Genomic DNA, 19,562 nt, shown 5'->3' with positions numbered 1-19,562 from the left:
CCACCAGGGCAGTGGGGCAGGGCCACGGCAGCAGCACTGGCAACACCAAGTGCTGCTGCTGCTGCTGCTGGGCACAGCTGCTGGGCCAGCACTGATCTGCCCCAGCTCTGCACACAGACATTGTTGCTGCAGCTCCAGAGAAGGGAACACAAGGGCATCTCCGCAGAAAACTCTGCTGGGAGATCCTTTAGTTCCTTTAAAGCCACCGAGAGCGCAGCCCCTCATATTCACAGTCTGTGGGTACAGGGAAGGTGGAGAGAAACAAAATGAGAAATGGCACAAACAATGAAATTTATTTGTAGATAATACGGAAAAAGTAAAACAAAGAAGCAGAATCCCCGAAATGAGAACAACAAGAAATATCAAAGATGATTTTTATTACAAGTGATTTGTAGAAAATGGCCAACAGTTTAATGTTTCTGAAAGCATCCAGTCATCAGTCTCTGCACTGCAGCCTTGAGCTCCTGGTTCCTCAGGCTGTAGATGAGGGGGTTCAGGGCTGGAGGCACCACCGAGTACAGAACTGACAGGGCCAGATCCAGGGATGGGGATGAGATGGAGGGGGGCTTCAAGTCGGAAAATGTGGCAGTGCTGAGGAACAGGGAGACCACAGCCAGGTGAGGGAGGCAGGTGGAAAAGGCTTTGTGCCGTCCCTGCTCAGAGGGGATCCTCAGCATAGCCCTGAAGATCTGCACATAGGAGAAAACAATGAACACAAAACAGCCAAGTGCTAAGCAGATGGAAAACACAAGAAGTCCAAATTTCCTGAGGTTTGAGTCGGAGCAGGAGAGCTTGAGGATCTGTGGGATTTCACAGAAGAACTGGCCCAGGGCATTGCCATGGCACAGGGGCAGGGAAAATGTATTGGCTGTGTGCATGAGAGCATGGAGAAAGGCCCTGGCCCAGGCAGCTGCTGCCATGTGGGCACAAGCTCTGCTGCCCAGGAGGGTCCCGTAGTGCAGGGGTTTGCAGATGGACACGTAGCGGTCGTAGCACATGATGGTCAGGAGGGCATATTCTGCTGAGATGAAAAAGGCAAAAAAAAAGAGCTGTGCAGCACATCCAGTGTAGGAGATGTTGCTGGTGTCCCAGAGGGAATTGTGCATGGCTTTGGGGACAGTGGTGCAGATGGAGCCCAGGTCAGCGAGGGCCAGGTTGAGCAGGAAGAAGAACATGGGCGTGTGCAGGTGGTGGCCACAGGCTACGGCGCTGATGATGAGGCCGTTGCCCAGGAGGGCAGCCAGGGAGATGCCCAGCAAGAGGCAGAAGTGCAGGAGCTGCAGCTGCCGCGTGTCTGCCAATGCCAGCAGCAGGAAGTGCCTGATGGAGCTGCTGTTGGACATTTGCTGTGGTGTCTTGGCTTGGGGATCTGTAAGAAAAGTAATCATGGAATAGTTGGGGGTGGAGAGGACTTGAAATTTCCCAGCACAGCCTGGGGGCACTTTCCCCCCACTGCCTGCCCAGGGCTCTGCTGCCTGGAGCTGTCCCTGCCAGCAGCTGCTTCCCTGTGCCCAGGGCTGGGCCCTGCCAGTGCTGCCAGAGCCCAGCCCAGCCCTGGGGGCTCAGCTCTGCCCTGCAGAGCCCTCCCAGCTCAGGCACTGCCCAGGGGCAGCTCTGGCTCTGCAGGCTCTGATGGCAACTTCAGAGTGATAGTGGAGCCCTGGAAAATGTTAAAAATAGTCTTTGAAAATATTAGGCTTTGTGTTTTCTCAGATCACTGCACCTGCGTAAGCAGTATGATAAAAGATATAATTGTTAGATGTGATGATTGTTTAGTAATTAAATATAATTATTATATAACCAAAGGAAGAATTATGGGAAACTATGTTGGAAATTTAAAGGGAGCTATGTTTAGCTGAAATCTGTGTATACAATAGATGAATATAAGTTTAATAATTAACATGAAAGTTAAGTAATGATAGTGTATAAAACACCTTCACCTCGAATGTATGGTCGGAATCAGATTTGGGTGGAAACTACCCTGATTCCCAGAGCTCTTGAATAAAAAGCACCACATATAATCGCCTATGTGATTATGTGTTTTTGAACGCTAACCAGAGCAACCCTGAGGAGGCTGGAAAAGCAGCACTGATGCTGCCTCTAAGAGGCTCTGTGCTGATTTCTGTAACTGCCTGGTTTATAAACATCTGAGAGGATTGGTTTTTTTTAAACCTGAACTGAGAGATAAATATCTATGTGCAATTTCCTATCAAGACAACCAAGAAAAATAGATTTAAAAACCATGATTTCCCCCTTCATCCAGTCCCTGCATTGCTGTGGTCCCTGTATAACTTACTTGGAAATGTTCTGCAGTTTAATGCCATGCTGGGATCAGTCCTGAACAATGCAGCATCCTCCCCACACAAGGAGAACACTTCCAAGCCTCACCAGCTGTCTCCTGCCACCCAGATCTTGCCCCCCAGTGCTGGGAGCAGCTGCCAGGGCTGGCTGAGAGCTGTCCCTGGCAGGCAGCAGAGTCCCTGCCCCAGCACAGCGCCCTGGGCTGCAGGACCCTGCTCTGCAGGACAGCCCTGGGCACCCCTGGCTGCTCTGCACAAGAGACAAGCAGAGAATGTACTCACAGGCTCTGCAGGCATTGGCATGTTCCAGCTGCAGGAGATGGCTCCAGGAGCTGCAGCTGCATTGTCCTGCAGCCAGAGGTTCCTGTGCCAAGGGCTGGCAGTGATTGTGCCCCAGGCACTTCTCAGCCCCTTCCCAGCCCTGATTGATTGAAGCTCTCTGTGCCTCTGTGCTGTGCCCGGGCTGGCTGCAGGCAGTGCCCCAGCCCTGCTGGGCTGGCACAAGAGCTGCTCATCAAGAGAAATGTGCTTTTGAAGCTCTTCTTGGTCACCAGGAGCTGCCTCTGTGCCAGGAGCCCAGCCCAGCTCAGCAGCACAGACACAGCACAAGGACTTTAATCAGCCTCTGGGGCTTTGTGCTCAGGCCCTGAACATCAGTCCCTGAGAGGGAGATGAAGAAACCTCTCCAGAACTCCAAGGCAGAATCCAACTCCAAACTTTCTTGGAGTTTTAATGGGTCCCAGAGAGGGACATGACTGAGCAAGTGTCCCCAGGCCCCAGGCTGAGCAGAGAACTGCAGGCAGTGATGACAGGTGGGGACAAGGAGAAGCCAAGTCTTGGTGCCCTGGGGCTCAGCAGGGTCTGTGCCAGCAAGGGCTGGGAGGAGACACCTTGTCCTGAGGCCCTGGGGCCTCCTGGCCCAGCCCCAGCCAGGCTTGGCACTGTCAGCCCCTTGTCCTGCCCTCAGCATCCCCCCCTAGCCCACATCCCAGTGGCCTCAAGGAGTCCCTGGGGAGCCTTGCTCAGCAATGGCCCTGGGGCCTCAAGGAGTCCCTGGGGAGCCTTGCTCAGCAATGGCCCTGGGGGCTCCTGACTGCTCTCTGCAGGGACTGCAGGTTTTTCAAAGGACTTTGGCTTTGGCTTTTGCCTTGGAGTCTCTGAGAGGTTTGTGCAATCATGGCCTCCAATTATCTGCTTTAATTAATCCCTGGACAGGCTTTGTTAGTAACAACATTCAGTGGGGCTCATTAATGCTTTCAAGTACTTCAGTTCTTTTAAGGTACTTGGTGTTTCCCTTTTGATACAGACTCTGTGAGGAGTTTGTGCACCATGGCCCCAGTTATCTACTTTAATGAGTCCCTTGAGGGCTTTGCATTGACACTTAGTGGGGCTCATTAATGCTTTGGGATACTCAAGTTTTTTAAGGTAGTTTGGATTTTCCTTTCCACACGGAGTCTCTGAGAGGTTTTTGTGCCATCCTGGCCTCCAATTCTCTCCTCCATGGGGTCCATGAGGTACCCTGTGTTGGAGGTGGACCTCAGCAGGATGAGGTCCTTCATGCTTTGAGACACTTTTGGGTTTTCTTCTGACTTTGACTCCTGCAAAGGTTTTTGCAATCTCCTCTCAGGCCCTGAGGTTCCAGGGTTTAGCTCCAAATGCACCACGGGACTCATTAGGATGAAGCATCTTTTGACAAACCATGGCTCTGCCTTGATTTCCCTGTGGTCTAGTCCACTTCAGCAGGATGGTTTCCTTTTACAGTTATGGAGAAATATTTCAATGAGCTTCTAAGAAACATGTAATCCTATTTTAAAGAGTGTATTTTATGCTGTTCTCTTTAGAGAAGAGGTGATTGCAGCATTCTGTTATTGGTATTTATCCAGGGTTTCTCCTAAGGAGGTCTGGCCAGGTCAGTGAAGTTGTACCTTGAGGGCTGACCCAGTGAGGACAACCTTGCCCCACATTCCCCAACCCCATGTGAGAAATTATTTTTACTTTCAAAAATTTAAATGGTTTATTAAGACTTTATCAAAAGTCAACAGAAGACTGAATAAAGAAAAGAATACAGCACTGGGAGCAAAGGATTCAGTCACCATGTGCTCATCTACAAAATGGATGTTCTGTCTTTTACAACTCTAGCCCCTCCCAAAGTCTTGTCAATCGACTCCTTCTTCTCTGTCCAGTGGTGGAGATCACTGTCTCACACCTTGATTGGAGGTCAGGTGCTGCCATAGGAACAAGCCAACCCTAACCCAAATGCCCCAGCTACTGAGGCCATCCTGTGATAGCAATGCAAGGGGGAGGGGAACGATAACTGTACATCTACAAAACTTCTCTTAACATATATTTAATATTCACCCATTAGTTGTGAGAGTCAACCATAGGATTACTCTTCTATAACAAACTCCCCTTTCTTTTTCTAGAAGTCATTTTGTTCAAACAATTGAGTCAAAATTTTTCTCTCTCTCTTGAATGAGTCATACCAGCATCTGTTGATGTGGGCAAGGACAGTGGGAACAGGAAAAAAAAAATCTCAGGTTTTCCTTAGACACACTTATTTGGAATGGACAAAAGGGCATCCCAGAGGTCCAGTGTGGCTTTGACTCCCATCTACCATGCCTGTGTGGCTGCTGCCCATAGTTGGTGCATCTTAGGGGTGAGCACAGAGGCCAACTCGGTCCTGCCCTCCAGTCCCTGTTGAATTAAAAGACAACTGAGGAATGATAGAGGTCTGGAATGGCCTTTTGTCCCTACCTTACCATGCCCATGGGGTTGCTACCCACAGCAGGGCTATGGAGCCTTCTTGGTAGCCAACAAAGGGGCCAACCCGGCCTTGCCCTCCTTCCTTTTTCTTACTTTCTTAAAGAAGCTGTCCCATTACCTTTTACAATCCCTTGTGTACTTCCCCTCAACAGCTGCTGGTAATTCTCACCCATTAAAACAAGAAGACAATTCTTGAGCTGGCTGGTGGAAGCTTGACTCTACATTTTGGGCATCTTGGTGTTTTCCTGGTTGTCTTTCAGTCTCTGCTTGAGAGTCAATCTTGTTTCACCCAGCCTGGATGTTACCGTCCACTCTTTGGGTTCTTCTCCTGGGCCTTTGACTCTGTTGCCATGAGTCCATCCCCGCTCTGCAGCTCGCACGGCCGATTCGGTGGTGAGCAGTGCCTGAAAGGGACCTTCCCACTGGGGAGTTAGAGGCTGATCTCTCCATGACTTAATCATCACCCAATCCCCGGGATTAATATTATGGATTCTGAAATCCAGGGTGGTAGTTTGAGGAATTGCCCCTTTATGTCTTAGCCCTTCTAAGGTTTGTGCTATAGACATCACTTATTTCTTGGCATTGGCTTCCCCCTCCTCATAGGTGGCAGCCTTCTGGGGTGAGGTCAGGATGGGAAACCCAAACATCATTTCATAGGGTGAGACCCCCAGATCTGACTGGGGTTGGGTTCTAATTCTTAATAAAGCCAAAGGGAGACATTTTATCCATGACATTTGGGTTTCAGTCATTAGCTTAACTAGAGCTCTTTTAGGAGTTTGATTCATTCTCTCAACCTGACTGGAACTCTATGGTTGCCATGGAGTGTGTAATTCCAATTTTACTGCCAGGGCCTGAACAACTTTCTGCAGTATCTTTGATGTGAAATGAGTTCCCCGGTCTGAATCAATCCTGTTTTCCATCCCATATTGGGGTGTCCTAGTTTAAGGCAAATTTGGGAAAGAATCTCCAAAGGGGGGTCCCTCTAGAAAGCAAACCCACACAGCCCCTCCCCGCAACCAGTTTGGGAAGGATTCCTCGGAGAGGAGTGGAAAGATCCTGTTTATTTAACAGACACAGCACCCCCCAGCACACAAAATGAACAATACCGGATGACACCACTCTGAAAAAGATGACAAATTCAGAAACTCTCTCTTGGGGGTGGTCGCTCTCTTCTCAGTCCCTCCGGCGCTGGGGCAGCTGCTGCAGGCCACAAGGTGCAAACGCTCGGTGTTCCCAGGTCCCAGTCCGGAGCAGGTTCGAGATGGTTCAAAAAGGAAAGGAGAAACAGTCCAGGACGAAATTTGGACTGTTTAGCTAAACTAGCTAATGAGCGGAAGCAAGAGCAAGCAGAAGTGAAGCAGAAGCAAGAGTGAGAGAGCAACGCAAAAAGCGAAGGCAAAAAGCAAAAGCAGCACTATGTACTGCGCGTCTCTGTGTCCCGCCAGGCTGATAAGAAAACCCCAACAAAACTTTCACTCTTCAGAGCCAGTCTTAGAGGCATAGAACATAATATCCAGCATAAACAGAACACATGAAGGGGGATACAAGCATCATAACGTCACCCTAGGACATTCCACCCCTTTTCCCCATATCATCAACATACTACCACACATCATGCATTTATTCATGCAAAATTTCCATCTGTTCCCCCAAAAATTACAAGCAATACCCATCATGCCCTCATCACATCCCCATGCTGGACCACTGAATCCACGCCCTATACTACAGAGCTGCAGGATTCCCCCCTTTCACTTTACTCACTCAAAGCTCCATCTATCACTTGCTCAGACCTTCAACACTTGCACGTTTCCTTCTCCATCTTCGACTTGCCCAGACCTTCAACACTTACACATTTCCTTCTGTCTCATGTCTGTATGGTGTAATGTACAGACAATGGCAGTAACATCCAACAAACAGTGATATTGCATATCATTCTCACCCCACAATCAGATCTCCCTGAGGTACACGTGTTGTTCCATCTCTTTGCATTATCCACCATGTGCAACCTGGTCCCTGAGCAAAGACAACCCCACAAATGGGTTTGTCTGTACTCGAGGCAGAATTGATCCACACAGTCTTCCCTAACAAACCTCTAACACGTACCACTGGGATTTTACCTCCATCTATTATATTCAGGGACTCAGACTGGGCAGGACCTGCTCGGTTGGTGGAACCTTGGATGTTAACTACCCAGGTGGCCTTTGCTAAATGCTGCTCCCAATTTTTGAAAGATTCTCCCACTCAAGGCTTTCTACTGGCTTTTTAGTAGTCCATTGTACCTCTCTACTTTCTCTGCAGCTGGTGCATGGTAGGGGATATGGTACACCCACTCAATGCCATGTTCCCTAGCCCAGGTGTTGATAAGGCTGTTCTTGAAATGAGTCCCATTGTCTGACTCAATCCTCTCAGGGGTGCCATGTCTCCACAGGATTTGCTTTTCCAGGCCCAGGATGGTGTTCTGGGCAGTGGCGTGAGACACAGGGTAGGTTTCCAACCATCCAGTGGTGGCTTCCACCATGGTCAGCACGCAGCGCTTGCCCTGGCGTGTCTGGGGCAGTGTGATGGAGTCAATCTGCCAGGCCTCCCCATACTTGTACTTGGACCACTGCCCACCATACCACAGGGGCTTCACTCGCTTGGCCTGCTTGATGGCAGCACACGTCTCACAGTCATGGATAACCTGAGAAATTCTGTCCATGGTTAGATCCACCCCTCGGTCTCGTGCCCACTTATAGGTGGCATCTCTGCCCTGATGACCTGAGGCATCATGGGCCCATCGAGCTGGGAATAACTCTCCCTTGTACTCCCAATCTAGGTCTATCTTGGACACCTCTATCTTTGCAGCCTGGTCTACCTGCTCATTGTTTTGGTGCTCCTCATTGGCTCTGCTCTTGGGAACATGGGCATCTACATGGCGGACATTCACAGGCAGCTTCTCCACCCAAATGAGAATGTCTTTCCATTCATCAACAGCCCAAATCGGTTTTCCTCTATGCTGCCAGTTAACCTCTTTCCACCTCTCCAGCCATCCCCACAGACCATTGGCTACCATCCATGAATCAGTGTAGAGGTAGAGCTTTGGCCAATTCTCTCTCTCAGCAATGTCCAGGGCCAGTTGAACAGCTTTGAGTTCTGCAAATTGACTTGATCCACCTTCTCTTTCATGGCCTCTGTGACCTGTCCTGTGGGGCTCCATATGGCTGCTTTCCACTTCCGATTCATTCCCACAATGTGGCAAGAACCATCAGTAAAAAGAGCGTAGCGTGTATCTTCTGCTGGCAGTTGGTTGTATGGTGGAGCTTCTTCAGCCCGTGTCACTTCTTGTCACTTCATCAGCGAGACCAAAGTTTTCACCTTCTGGCCAGTTTGTAATTATTTCCAGAATCCCAGGGCAATTCAGGTTTCCAATACGGGCGCGCTGTGTGATAACAGCAATCCATTTGCTCCATGTAGCACTGGTGGCATGGTGCGTAGAGTGTTGCCTTCTTGTGAAGGCCACGGCGACCTGGTTTCAGGGGTCCAGCACTTCGATCTCCTTTGTGGGATCTCTTGTGGCCAATAACGGACGCTGACACCAATGTGGTGGACGGTTAAAGGCGTTTATTGAGGGGTCTTAAGGGTATTTATGGACTAAGGGGTCTCTCTACGTCAGACAGGGGTTTGGCTATACTTTCTAGGGTTAGTATGGAGTGGAAAGTTACTGGCATGCATAGGTTAGGGGGGCTACACGTCTGGCTACATTCCAAGGGTGATCTTTATCTATGGGGAGGGGGGTAGAAGGATTCTTGTAACTTTCCGTTACAGCCCGAAATCTTCCGAGCGCCTGTCCCTGGCCTACCACACTTCCCCCCCCTCTTTCACAAATGAACGAGGTAGTCTTATACATAGGCACTGAAATGAGGTAGGAAGTTGAGATCTGACTAGGGAAAAGGGTCTTGGGAAACCTGAGTGAGTTTCTGCCAGGCAAGTCTCTCGTGACTGGCAGTGTCTCCTGTTGAATTCACAGGAATTGTGGCTGCCCCAGGAACAGGATGTTAGCCCGTTCTATGCAGGCCTGAACGAATGAGACTAGCTTGTTCAGCAGACATGGCCCGAAGGTAACAGCTAAAAGCAGCATTGCCAATGGACCTATTAGGGTAGAAATCAGGGTAGTTAGCCATGGTGATTGGTTGAACCAGGATTCGAACCAGTTCTGTTGGGCTTCCCTGTCTTTCTGTCTCTGAGCCAGTCTGTTTCGGAGTTCTGCCATGGAGTCTCTAACGACTCCTGTGTGGTCAGCATAGAAACAGCATTCCTCTTTCAAGGCAGCACACAGGCTTCCTTGCTGCATGAACAGGAGATCCAGTCTTCGCCTGTTCTGCAGGACCATTTCTGAGAGTGAAGAGACTGACTTTTCTAGGAAGGAAATGGATTTCTCGATCCTCTGCAGGTCTTCATCGATGGTCATCTGCAGCTGGGACAGTCTTTGGTGTTGAGTTGCTAGGGCTGAGACACCTGTTGCCGTTCCAGCCGCTCCTAGGCCAAGCAGCATTGCGATAGCTATACCTGTTAATATTTCTCTCTTGTGGAGCCGGTTGTTATTTTCGGAAAGGTGATACACCTCTTCGTCTGAGTGGTACAGGATCTTAGGGATGATCAGAACTTGAACACAAAAGTCGTTAGAGTTATCGAATTTGGCAAGAGACACGCAGGGACTTACTCCAGATCTCTGGCAAACCCACATCCTAGATGCGGATGGGACTACCCACTTATTATTTTTCCTGTCGGGCTCAACTACTTCGGTGCAGATGTCGCCTTTCCGCTTAGCTAGGGTTGCATTGCCGAAGCATCTGCCTTGACCTGTGACTTGACTCAGGGTAATTCCTTTGCGGGGTGTGTCCCATCTGCACTGGCGAGGGGCATCAGCTGTGGAATAGCTGAAGGGGGTATCTAAAGCGACTCTTTCGTAAAAGGGGGGTTTAACATCGTAGCAAAGCCAGCAGGAATCGGTTAGGTTAGGGTTAGATTCGTTCAGGGATAAAAAGGTAGCTTCTAACATGCGAAGGATTGGGTTCGAGCCTGACCCGGCTGATTGGCCTATCTGGAAGGCTTCTTCATCGCCAGTCAGGACGTCGGTGACCCTTGTGGGTAAGGGTTTGGGGTAGGTCATATTTTTCCCTTTCTGTGTGCTTTTGATCACTTTGTTGGGCCCGACTGCTCTGGGTGCTGACGGTGGGAATCTGGTAATTCGCACATTCACCCACTTTTCTGACCCTTGAAGGACTACTGTCCATGCTTTGCCCACGGCCCAGCTAGGGTGATTCGGCTGCAGAACTGTCATGTTATAGTGAGTGCATTTCCGGAATTTGGGAACTTTATGTTGGTTTCGATAGAAACTTCCCTGAAGGAAGACGGGTGTTTTGCAACCTGCGGGTGCCCAGGTGAACTGTAGGAATCTGTCGGGCTCTTGTGGGTCCCACCCAGGTCCTGATGGCCTGGCGTCTGTAACTATTGTTTCGCAGCCCCAGTGTCCACAGTATCCCCACCCTGGGCGATTGCAATAACTTTCTCCTGGGTTTGAGGCTGGGCACCAGTAAGATAGGTACATGTGCGTGGTGTGTGAAGAATGGGGGTCTACCTTTGGTTGTTCTGGAAACAGGTCGGTGATGTGAAGCACGAAGGACGGGGCGTTTGGCGTGGTGATGACTCTGAGCACCTTGTCACCAGCAACGTGTTGCATGACCCACCTGAAGGGCTGATGAGGGTAGTAGTCTGGGCTGGCTTGTCCTCCGGCGACAAGCCCCAATAGCATAATCACACAGAAACACCGCGTTTGCTTGGGTCTCGCCCGTGTGGGTCTCTCAGGTGCTGTCCGGTGGCTCGGTGGGCTGTCACTTTCTTCTGGGAGGGGAACGTACGCATCCCGGGGACGGCCAATAAGCATGTCCTGTAAATAGAAACTCACAGTTCTCATCAGTCTTGTCCCGCCCACTGTGAAGGTCAGGCTTGATTGACCTAAGTGGACACCACCTAATTTCGCCGTCCTTTTTGACAGCTGCGTACCCTCGTCCCGTGAGCATCAACCTCTAGTCTTGTTCCCATTCACTTAGCTCATTTCTAATTGCAACTTGTGGGCTTTCTTCTAGCGCTCTGGTGGCCCAGTGTTTCTGGACGGGGCTGTTTGTTTCATCTCCCCTGGGAAACTGATTCAGTGCTAGCAAAGCGGTTGCTAGTATGCGTGCTTGATCTCCCGGGGGAATAGAATTGGCAAAACTCTCTGCTTTTGCCAACACCTCTAGCTTGGTTTTCAGGGTCTGATTCGCCCGCTCTACTATGGCCTGCCCGGTACTGTTATAGGGGATACCCTGTACTAGTGTGATGCCCCATTTCGAGGCGAATTCTTGCACTGGTTTGGAGGTGAAATTGGAGTGGCGGAGAGTTTTGCAAAATGTCTGTTCTGGTCTCTTGTTTGTGTGAAGTGTGATAGCCACCAGCTGGGTGCTTTTCTACGCCCGGGTTTGTCCCCCCACCCCGTTCACTGGGGGGACTTCCTTAAACTGCCAATGTCTGGGCTAATGTCGCTGAGGGAGAATCGTGCAGTCTGATCTCGTGTCTACCCAAAACTGAAGTCCTACAATGTGGGGGTCCTGGCTGCCATAGAGGCGGCATGTCCCCCACACCCTCGGGGGTTTCTTCTCTATTCTCATGGCCAGGGCCACCCAGGGGTCCCGGTTTGGGGCGTCCCTTGCTGGTCCTGTAGCGCTTGCGTGGCTTGTGATGATGGGGGGTGCGAGGGTGCAGTCGGTGGTACTGCATAGCTCTGCCATTGTATTGCTGGTGAGGGTGCAATACTGACCGTCTCCTGTGGGAGCATAGGGTATGAGGATCTCCCGCCCCACTGTGGGTTGACATAGATGGGCCGTCTCGCATCCATAGCGGGAGGGGGCTGAATATGGCCCGCACGCCCCCCCCCTCCCGTTTCCCCGGGGCCGGGATCTACAGTCTCTAGCGAGGTGACTTCTCTTCCTACAGCTCCAGCAGGTCCCTCTGGGGCGCTGTTGGGGCGAGGGTGTTGCCTGGGGACGCTGTGCCGGCTGGGGACAGTTAGCTGCAACATGACCTGACTGACCGCATTTGAAGCAGGCCATCACACTGGTTAGGGTGTGCACGGTTGCTTGAAGTGGGGCCAACTGCTCTTCTCTCACAACATGCTTAATCATGTCAGCCAGGCTGGCCCCGGCTGGTAGGGAACGCAATATATCTTTGGTTACGGTGTTACATTGTTGCCGAAGGCAGTCAGTTACTACCGGGCCTTTTGCGACAGCGGGTAGATTAGAAGAGTCCACGGCAGCCTGAAGGCGGTCAACAAATTGTGTAAAGCTTTCACTCTCCCCCTGTTTGATGGTCGACTATGGTGTCGGTCTGGCCACCACCCTGGATGCGGCGCGTATAGCTTCTCTGGCCACCCGGGAAGTCGCCCTGACTTTCTCGATTTGAAGCTGCGCAGCTTGTTGCTGGGGTGTGGCCACTTCGTCGTGCTTCCCCAACAACCTAGATAAACTCGACCCGTGGAGTGGCTGCCTTTCTCCTGCCGTCTGAGCGAGCATGGTTGCACATTGGTCCGTCCATTCCTGTTTAAATATTATCAAACCCGCCCCATCAAAAAGCATACGGCTTATTTGCACTATATCGAAAGGGAGTAAATCATCATTGCTAAAAAGACCATCCACGAGAGTAGAAACTACCCTTGAGTTAATTCTTTTTTCTGAAATGGCTTTTACTATTGTTTGAACGTCTTTGGAATTAACGGGAGTATACGTTCTTTGCTGGTTCTCCTGGGGTCCCGTAATTCTCACCGGGAAGGCATGCACTGATGCTGCGGATGCCCATTCCGCGCATTCGATTTTGATTTTACCCCAGTCGGTGAGTTCGTATTGGGGCTGGTTCCCGGTTGTGTTAAAAGTTTTAATTGGTTTCGTCCGAAACCGCATTGATTCTGTTTTCTCTGCTTCTGAGTCGCTGCTGGACTCGGTGGGCTCCGCAGAGCGATCTGGGGAGCTGTGGCTCCCTTCAGAGTCGGAAGTCGACTGCCAATATACTTCCGGTCTCTGCTGCCGTTTTGTCCGGCTACGGCCCCGCTCCTCCCCTCGGGGGCGGTGCTGATGTTGCTGGCGGTGCCGCCCCCTGGGCTCGCCCTGCCTCCCGCAGGGAGGGATCTCTCCCATATATGGTGGCATCAGTGGGCGCGGCTCCCGAGCGAGTGCCTGCCCTCTGTTGCACCCCCACGCATGCGCGTCTGCTGGGACCCACGGCTCTCGGCCGGGCATGGGCTCAGCGCTGGTTTCCCACGCATGCGTGTTCGCGGCTGGCCGCGGTTCTGGGTTCTTCCCGCCGTGAGGCGGCGGGCTCCACCCCTCTCCCCGGCCATCTGCGCCATATTCAAACGGGTAGGGCGGCGGATCCCCTCCGCCGCTCGCCCGCGCGCTTGCCCTCTCGATATTTCGGGCTTCTGCCGCCAGCCCCTCCCAAAAGGACCGTGCGAGTCCCTCCGCTTCTTGCGCTAAGTCGGCTAGCGGCGGGGAAGGGTTGGGCGAGGGGTCCGCAGGCACCCCGGGGGGCTCCGGAGGTGGTCTGGGCCCCGGCGGGTCCCCCGAAATGGTCAGGGGGTCCCCCGGGGGCTCCGAGGGCTCCGGGGGCTTTGGGCTGGAGGAGGGATGGGTCGCGCCCGGCCCCCGCGTCTCCCCGCTCTCAATCGAGTCGCCACCAGGGGGGTTTCGCGTTCCCGCCCCCTCCCCCTGCTGTGGCGAGATTAACAAACAGGAGCGCGCAACGTTCCACGTCTCTTGTTCTTCTAATGCTTTGCGTAGGGCGGCTTCTGCCTTCCCCCACGCTTTCAGGCTTTTGCTGCTGCCTGTGGCTTTTGTGTCCTCTGCTAGCGCGACAGTACATTTCTGCCACACTCCAGGGTGTAATATATCTATGGGTCGAGAAATGACCCCAATCTCTAGGAGTCTCGTCAAAGCGAGATTAAAATTCCTGAGTTCACATTTGATTCCCCATTGCATATGTATCAAACTTACGACCTTCGCTATCGCTTCCATACGAATCGCGGGTCTCTGGGGCTTCCCCTTTCTTCGCTATGGCCGTTCCGGCGTTGAGTGCTGTCCCCTGGCTAGGAGTACTCCCGTCGCCCGGACTCGTCCCTTTGTCCCGATCCCGGGTTTCGGCACCACTATGTTGCCTTCTTGTGAAGGCCACGGCGACCTGGTTTCAGGGGTCCAGCACTTCGATCTCCTTTGTGGGATCTCTTGTGGCCAATAACGGACGCTGACACCAATGTGGTGGACGGTTAAAGGCGTTTATTGAGGGGTCTTAAGGGTATTTATGGACTAAGGAGTCTCTCTACGTCAGACAGGGGTTTAGCTATACTTTCTAGGGTTAGTATGGAGTAGAAAGTTACTGGCATGCATAAGTTAGGGGGGCTACACGTCTGGCTACATTCCAAGGGTGATCTTTATCTATGGGGAGGGGGGTAGAAGGATTCTTGTAACTTTCCGTTACAGCCCGAAATCTTCCGAGCGCCTGTCCCTGGCCTACCACAGTAGAGGGAACTTTTGCTTTCAATATCCACCCCAGTACTGGTAGTCGGGGTGCCAGGAGGAGTTGCGCTTCTGTGCCAATCACCTCTGAGGCGGCCTGGACTCCTTCATAGGCAGCCAAGATTTCCTTCTCTGTGGGAGTGTAGTTGGCTTCAGACCCTCTGTAGCTTCGACTCCAAAATCCCAGTGGTTGGCCCCGAGTCTCCCCAGGCACCTTCTGCCAAAGGCTCCAGGACAAGCCATGGTTCCTGGCTGCAGAGTAGAGCATGTTCTTCACCTCTGGTCCTGTCCTGACTGGGCCAAGGGCAACCACATGAGCAATCTCCTGCTTCATCTGGGCAAAGGCTTGTTGCTGCTCAGGGCCCCAGTGGAAATCATTCTTCTTGCCGGTGATCAGGTAAAGAGGCCTCACGATCTGACCATATTTGGGAAAGTGCATCCTCCAAAAACCTATGGGACCCAGGAAAGTTTGTGTTTCCTTCTTGCTAGTTGGTGGAGACATCGCGGTGATTTTGTTGATGACCTCAGTGGGAATCTGACGCCGTCCGTCTTGCCACTTCACTCCCAGGATCTCCAGGGCAGGTCCCTTGACTTTACTCTTCTTGATAGCAGAATCCTGATGATCCTCTCTCCTTTCTCGAACACTTCCATTAAGGTGTGCCCCCACACAATGATGTCATCAATGTACTGCAAGTGCTCTGGAGCCTCACCCTTTTCCAGTGCAGTCTGGATCAGTCCATGTCAGATGGTGGGGCTGTGCTTCCACCCCTGGGGCAGTCGGTTCCAGGTGTACTGCACGGCCCTCCAGGTGAAAGCAAACTGAGCCTGCATTCTGCTGCCAGAGGAATGGAGACAAACACGTTAGCAATGTCAACAGTGGGTACCACTTTGCTGCCTTGGACTCCAGCTCGTACTGGAGTTCCAGCATGTCCGGCACAGCAGCGCCCAGCGGTGGAGTCACTTCATTCAAGCCATGATAGTCCACAGTCAATCTCCATTCTCTGTCAGACTTGTGCACAGGCCAGATGGGGCTGTTGAAGGGTGAGTGGGTTTTGCTGACCACCCCTTGGCTCTCCAGCTCACGGATCATTTTGTGGATGGGGATCACAGCATCTCAATTTGTTCAATATTGCCGGCGGTGCACTGTCGACGTGGCAATCAGCACTCGTTACTCTTCCACTTTCAGGAGTCCTACCGCAGATGGGTTTTCTGATAGTCCAGGCAAAGTGTTTAAATGCTTGATGTTCTCAGCCTCTACAGCAGCTATGTCAAACACCCAACATAGTCCCTTTGGGTCTTTGTAACAGCCATTCTGGAGGAAATCTATGCCCAGAATACACGGGGCCTCTGGGCCAGTCACAATAGGATGTTTCTGCCACTCTTTCCCAGTCAGGCTCACCTGGGCTCCCAACAGGGTCAATTGCTGTGATCCCCCCGTCACTCCAGCAATGGAAACAGGTTCTGCCCTCACATGTCCCGATGGTATCAGGGTACACTGCACACCAGTATCAACTAAGGCATCGTATTTTTGTGGCTCTGATGCCCCAGGCCATCGGATCCACACCATCCAGAAAATCTGGTTTTCCTGTATCTCTTCCTGGTTAGAGGCAGGACCCCGCCTAGCCCTGGTTATTATTTCTTTCCTGGGCATACATGGTAGAGGTTCCTTCCAGGGGATCTGACGGATCATACCCAGCAGCTCAGTCATGGGAGGTTGAGGCTACCTTCACTTTACTCAGTTCCCTCGATTAGTGTTTCCCTTCTTGAGCTGATGCACCCGTGCTGCCAGGACAGAAGTGGGTTTCTCATCCCACCTTCCCATGTCTGCCCCATGGTCACGCAGAAAGAACCACAGGTCAGCCCATGGGCTGTACCCTCTCTCTCTAGCTGGGGAACGTTGGGCTCTGACTCTGGGGCCTGTGACTCACACTGGTACAATGTGGGAACTGTTCCTCCTCATCTCCTCCCTCATCTCCCTCATCTCCTGTCTGAGTTCCTGGACCACGGCAGAGACATGAGCCTGCACTGGGCCATTGATCACACTCTCATAATTTCTAAGCTTGTTGCCAACAGAACCCACTGACTCTCGTTTGTTATTGGAAATAATCATTGCAATGAAGGTGGTGTATTGAGCTGGCCCCAGATTTGCCAGACTCCACAACATTTGCCCTGTGCACCTGACCTTGTTGGGGTCATTATCATGCTGTCCATCCCTCCCAAAGAGTACTTCCAATACTGCCACTTCTCTCAGCTCTTGGATCCCTTCCTCAAGAATCTTCCAGCTCATTCTATGGTGCTGGTCCTGCATTCTCTCCCTGTGGACAAACCTCTCTCTGACATTCATTAAAAGCCACTCCCAGAGGGAAAGGGACCTTGGCTCCCTTACAAAAATCAGATTCATACCTGAGTCCTGAGTCAAGTGTCCCAAATTCCTTGCCTCACCACCATCCAGGTGGACACCTGTACCCATAAGGTCCCAGACCCAAAGTAGCCAGGTTGTATAAGCCTCACGTCCCTGTCATACAATGTCTTTGTGCAGATTACGGAGACTTTCGTACGTCAGGGACTTGGTGATGACCTCAACTGTTGCCTCTCCTGGGCGTTGGGAAGGCTCTCCTTTCATATCCTCATCTGGGTGCTCTGATTTCATCTTAGATCTCCTTGTTTCCACAGGGGCGAGTGCTGCTGGCTGTGACTGCCTTTGCAGTTCAGCTGGAACCTGGACAGTTGTAACATCTGTGGGTTCCACTGCTGCACCATCAGACTCTCCCTCTTTGAGGCAGGGGGATGGCTTTTCACCAGCTGTGGAAATGTACTCCTTCAGCACCTGGCCCATCTCTTTCATTAGAACCCTCATCCAGCCTGGGTGGTTCATTTCTGAGGTGGGCTGTGGGGCAGGGTCAGGCTCTGGGGCAGCAGCATCCCTGGTCTCTGGGGTAGGTGTCAGTGTGGTTATCCAGGTTAATCTTCCCTTATCTCTGAATGCTAAATGTAACAGGCCTATCAGCAACACCAGCCACTGTATGATATCATTAGCATTTAGAGTGGATCTGAACCCTTTGAAAACTGGTGGGGCAGACCCAAAGAGCTGGGGGAAGGGCTGGGAAAAAATTTGCCCCCGTGTCATTTCCTCACAGTAAGAACCATTATTAAAGTAACCCCCAAAACCATACACTTAGTGTGTGATAGCTCTGAATCCATGTGCCTGCCTTCCAGAGGAAGTTAAAAATCCATGAATTCCTCACCTCATTAAGCCATAAAGCAAACTGGATAACAGCCAGGGCAGCCTTAGTTTGGTTAGCCTGTGTTCCCAGGGATTGCCTGGGTGCTCCTGATGGGGCACAAGGAAGAGCTCCAGGCCCTCCGTGAGGGTGATGAGGGCAGTGGGCTGTCAGCAGGGGCTGGCTGGGGGAGCTGCAATGCCTGGGCAGGAGCTGCAATTCCTGCCCCGGCTGTGGTGGGCTTTGCTCCTTGTGTGGACCAGGGGTGGCGTGGGCAGAGCACACAGAGATTTCAGGGATGCGGGCAGGGGGATTCATGGCCAGCACTTTGCAGCTGATCCCCTTGGCCTCTCCTCTCTTGCGGCCATGGCAAGAGCTGGGTGGGATGGCTCTGGCAGGAAGGTCTCCTTGGATTCCTGCACATCCAGGTTCTGACCGTGGCTCTGTTCCTCTCTCTTCCAGCCCTTCAAGCCCTGAGTGAAGACAACAGCCCCTCCTGCATAAGCACATTTGTTCAGGTGATGTTTGAGGGAAGAGCTGCAGAACTTTCATCTGCTGGCTCAGAAGAACCAGTGTCTCTTTAAGACCTCCAGATCCCTTGGAAGGTGAGACCACCAGGAGACCAGAGGGGATCAGCTGGAGTTCCAGGCACAGCTGATGACTGGCACAACTGAGCCTGTGGGAAGCTCCCATAGCTCCTGCCTTGTCCCTCCCTGTTGACAGCACCCTCCCTCCTGCCCTCAGACCCTGCCCATCCCCTTTCTTCCCTCCCAGCTCATCCCTTTGCTTCGCCTTCCATTAATAAGCAGTTTGGCTTCCTCACTTTACCTGTATCTCTGTGGAGCTGGAGCGATGCAAATCCGGAGCCCTGGGACACAAAGGCCCCTGCTGCCATTCTCTTCCATGCCGTGTTTTGTGCACAGACACAGAGGAATGAGGGCAGGTCAGGCTGGAAATGTTCCTTTGCTGAAGGCGCAGTTTGTACAGCACTGTGGAGTTACAGATCGTGCTGAGCACCCTGGAGCCCCTGGATGTTGGAAGAGCAAACCTGATGATGCCCTGAACCCAGCTGAGAGGGATTCTATGGCAAGCATCCATGGAGGGCAAAGGAGCTTGGAATGCTGGAAGGTTTCAAGAACAGCTTCCTGAAAGCACAGCAGTGCTCCATCCCTGCACAGGATGAGGAAGAGGGCAGAACCAGAGACCATCCGGGCTTAGCAGGGAGCTCTGGGTGTGCCTAAGGGCAAATGAAGCAGCAGCACGGTGCCCGAGACTCGGACACGCGGCCGTGCCGGTGCCCGGAGCGCTGTCAGGCAGTGCCGGGATCCCGGCTGTGCTTCTGGTCCCCACAAGTGAGGAATGGCAGCCCCAGGCTCAGAGCCAGTCAGAAAACCAACCAAGGGAGACCCTTCCAGTCTCTCTTGGGCATGGCTGCAAATCAACCCCTGCTGCTTCTTCCTCCGCCTGTGTTTGGGCTGTGCTGGTGGCAGAACCAGCCAGGTTGTGCTCTGTGTTCCAAAGCCTGTTGGGAGCGGGCATGAAAAGCACTGCGTGCACAGCAGAGAGTCCTGGAAGGTGCTGGCAAGAGCATCCTGTGGGGACAGGACCCTGGGCTCTGGCTGGGAACAGCCTGGTTTTGGTGCTGTGAGCACAGGCAGGAGTTGAGGCAGGGGAAGAGGCAGCGGGCAGCTTGTGTTTGT

General features: G+C 52.2%; 1 protein-coding gene across 1 annotated transcript; it reads right to left on the bottom strand.

The window, feature by feature from the left end:
* Positions 1–410: 410 nt before the first annotated feature.
* On the bottom strand, positions 411–1,343 carry LOC143693003 (olfactory receptor 14J1-like). Its single transcript, XM_077173087.1, has one exon. The coding sequence runs from the start codon at positions 1,341–1,343 to the stop codon at positions 411–413; it is 933 nt and encodes a 310-aa protein (XP_077029202.1).
* Between the last annotated feature and the right edge of the window lie 18,219 nt (positions 1,344–19,562).

This window comes from Agelaius phoeniceus, unplaced genomic scaffold (assembly GCF_051311805.1).
Source record: "Agelaius phoeniceus isolate bAgePho1 unplaced genomic scaffold, bAgePho1.hap1 Scaffold_113, whole genome shotgun sequence".
NCBI lineage: Eukaryota > Metazoa > Chordata > Aves > Passeriformes > Icteridae > Agelaius > Agelaius phoeniceus.
This window is presented reverse-complemented; position numbering and strand designations above follow the sequence as displayed.

Bases quoted from the DNA above. Each gene is read 5' to 3' on its own strand.
- LOC143693003 (XM_077173087.1), bottom strand. From the start codon at position 1,343: ATGTCCAACAGCAGCTCCATCAGGCACTTCCTGCTGCTGGCATTGGCA.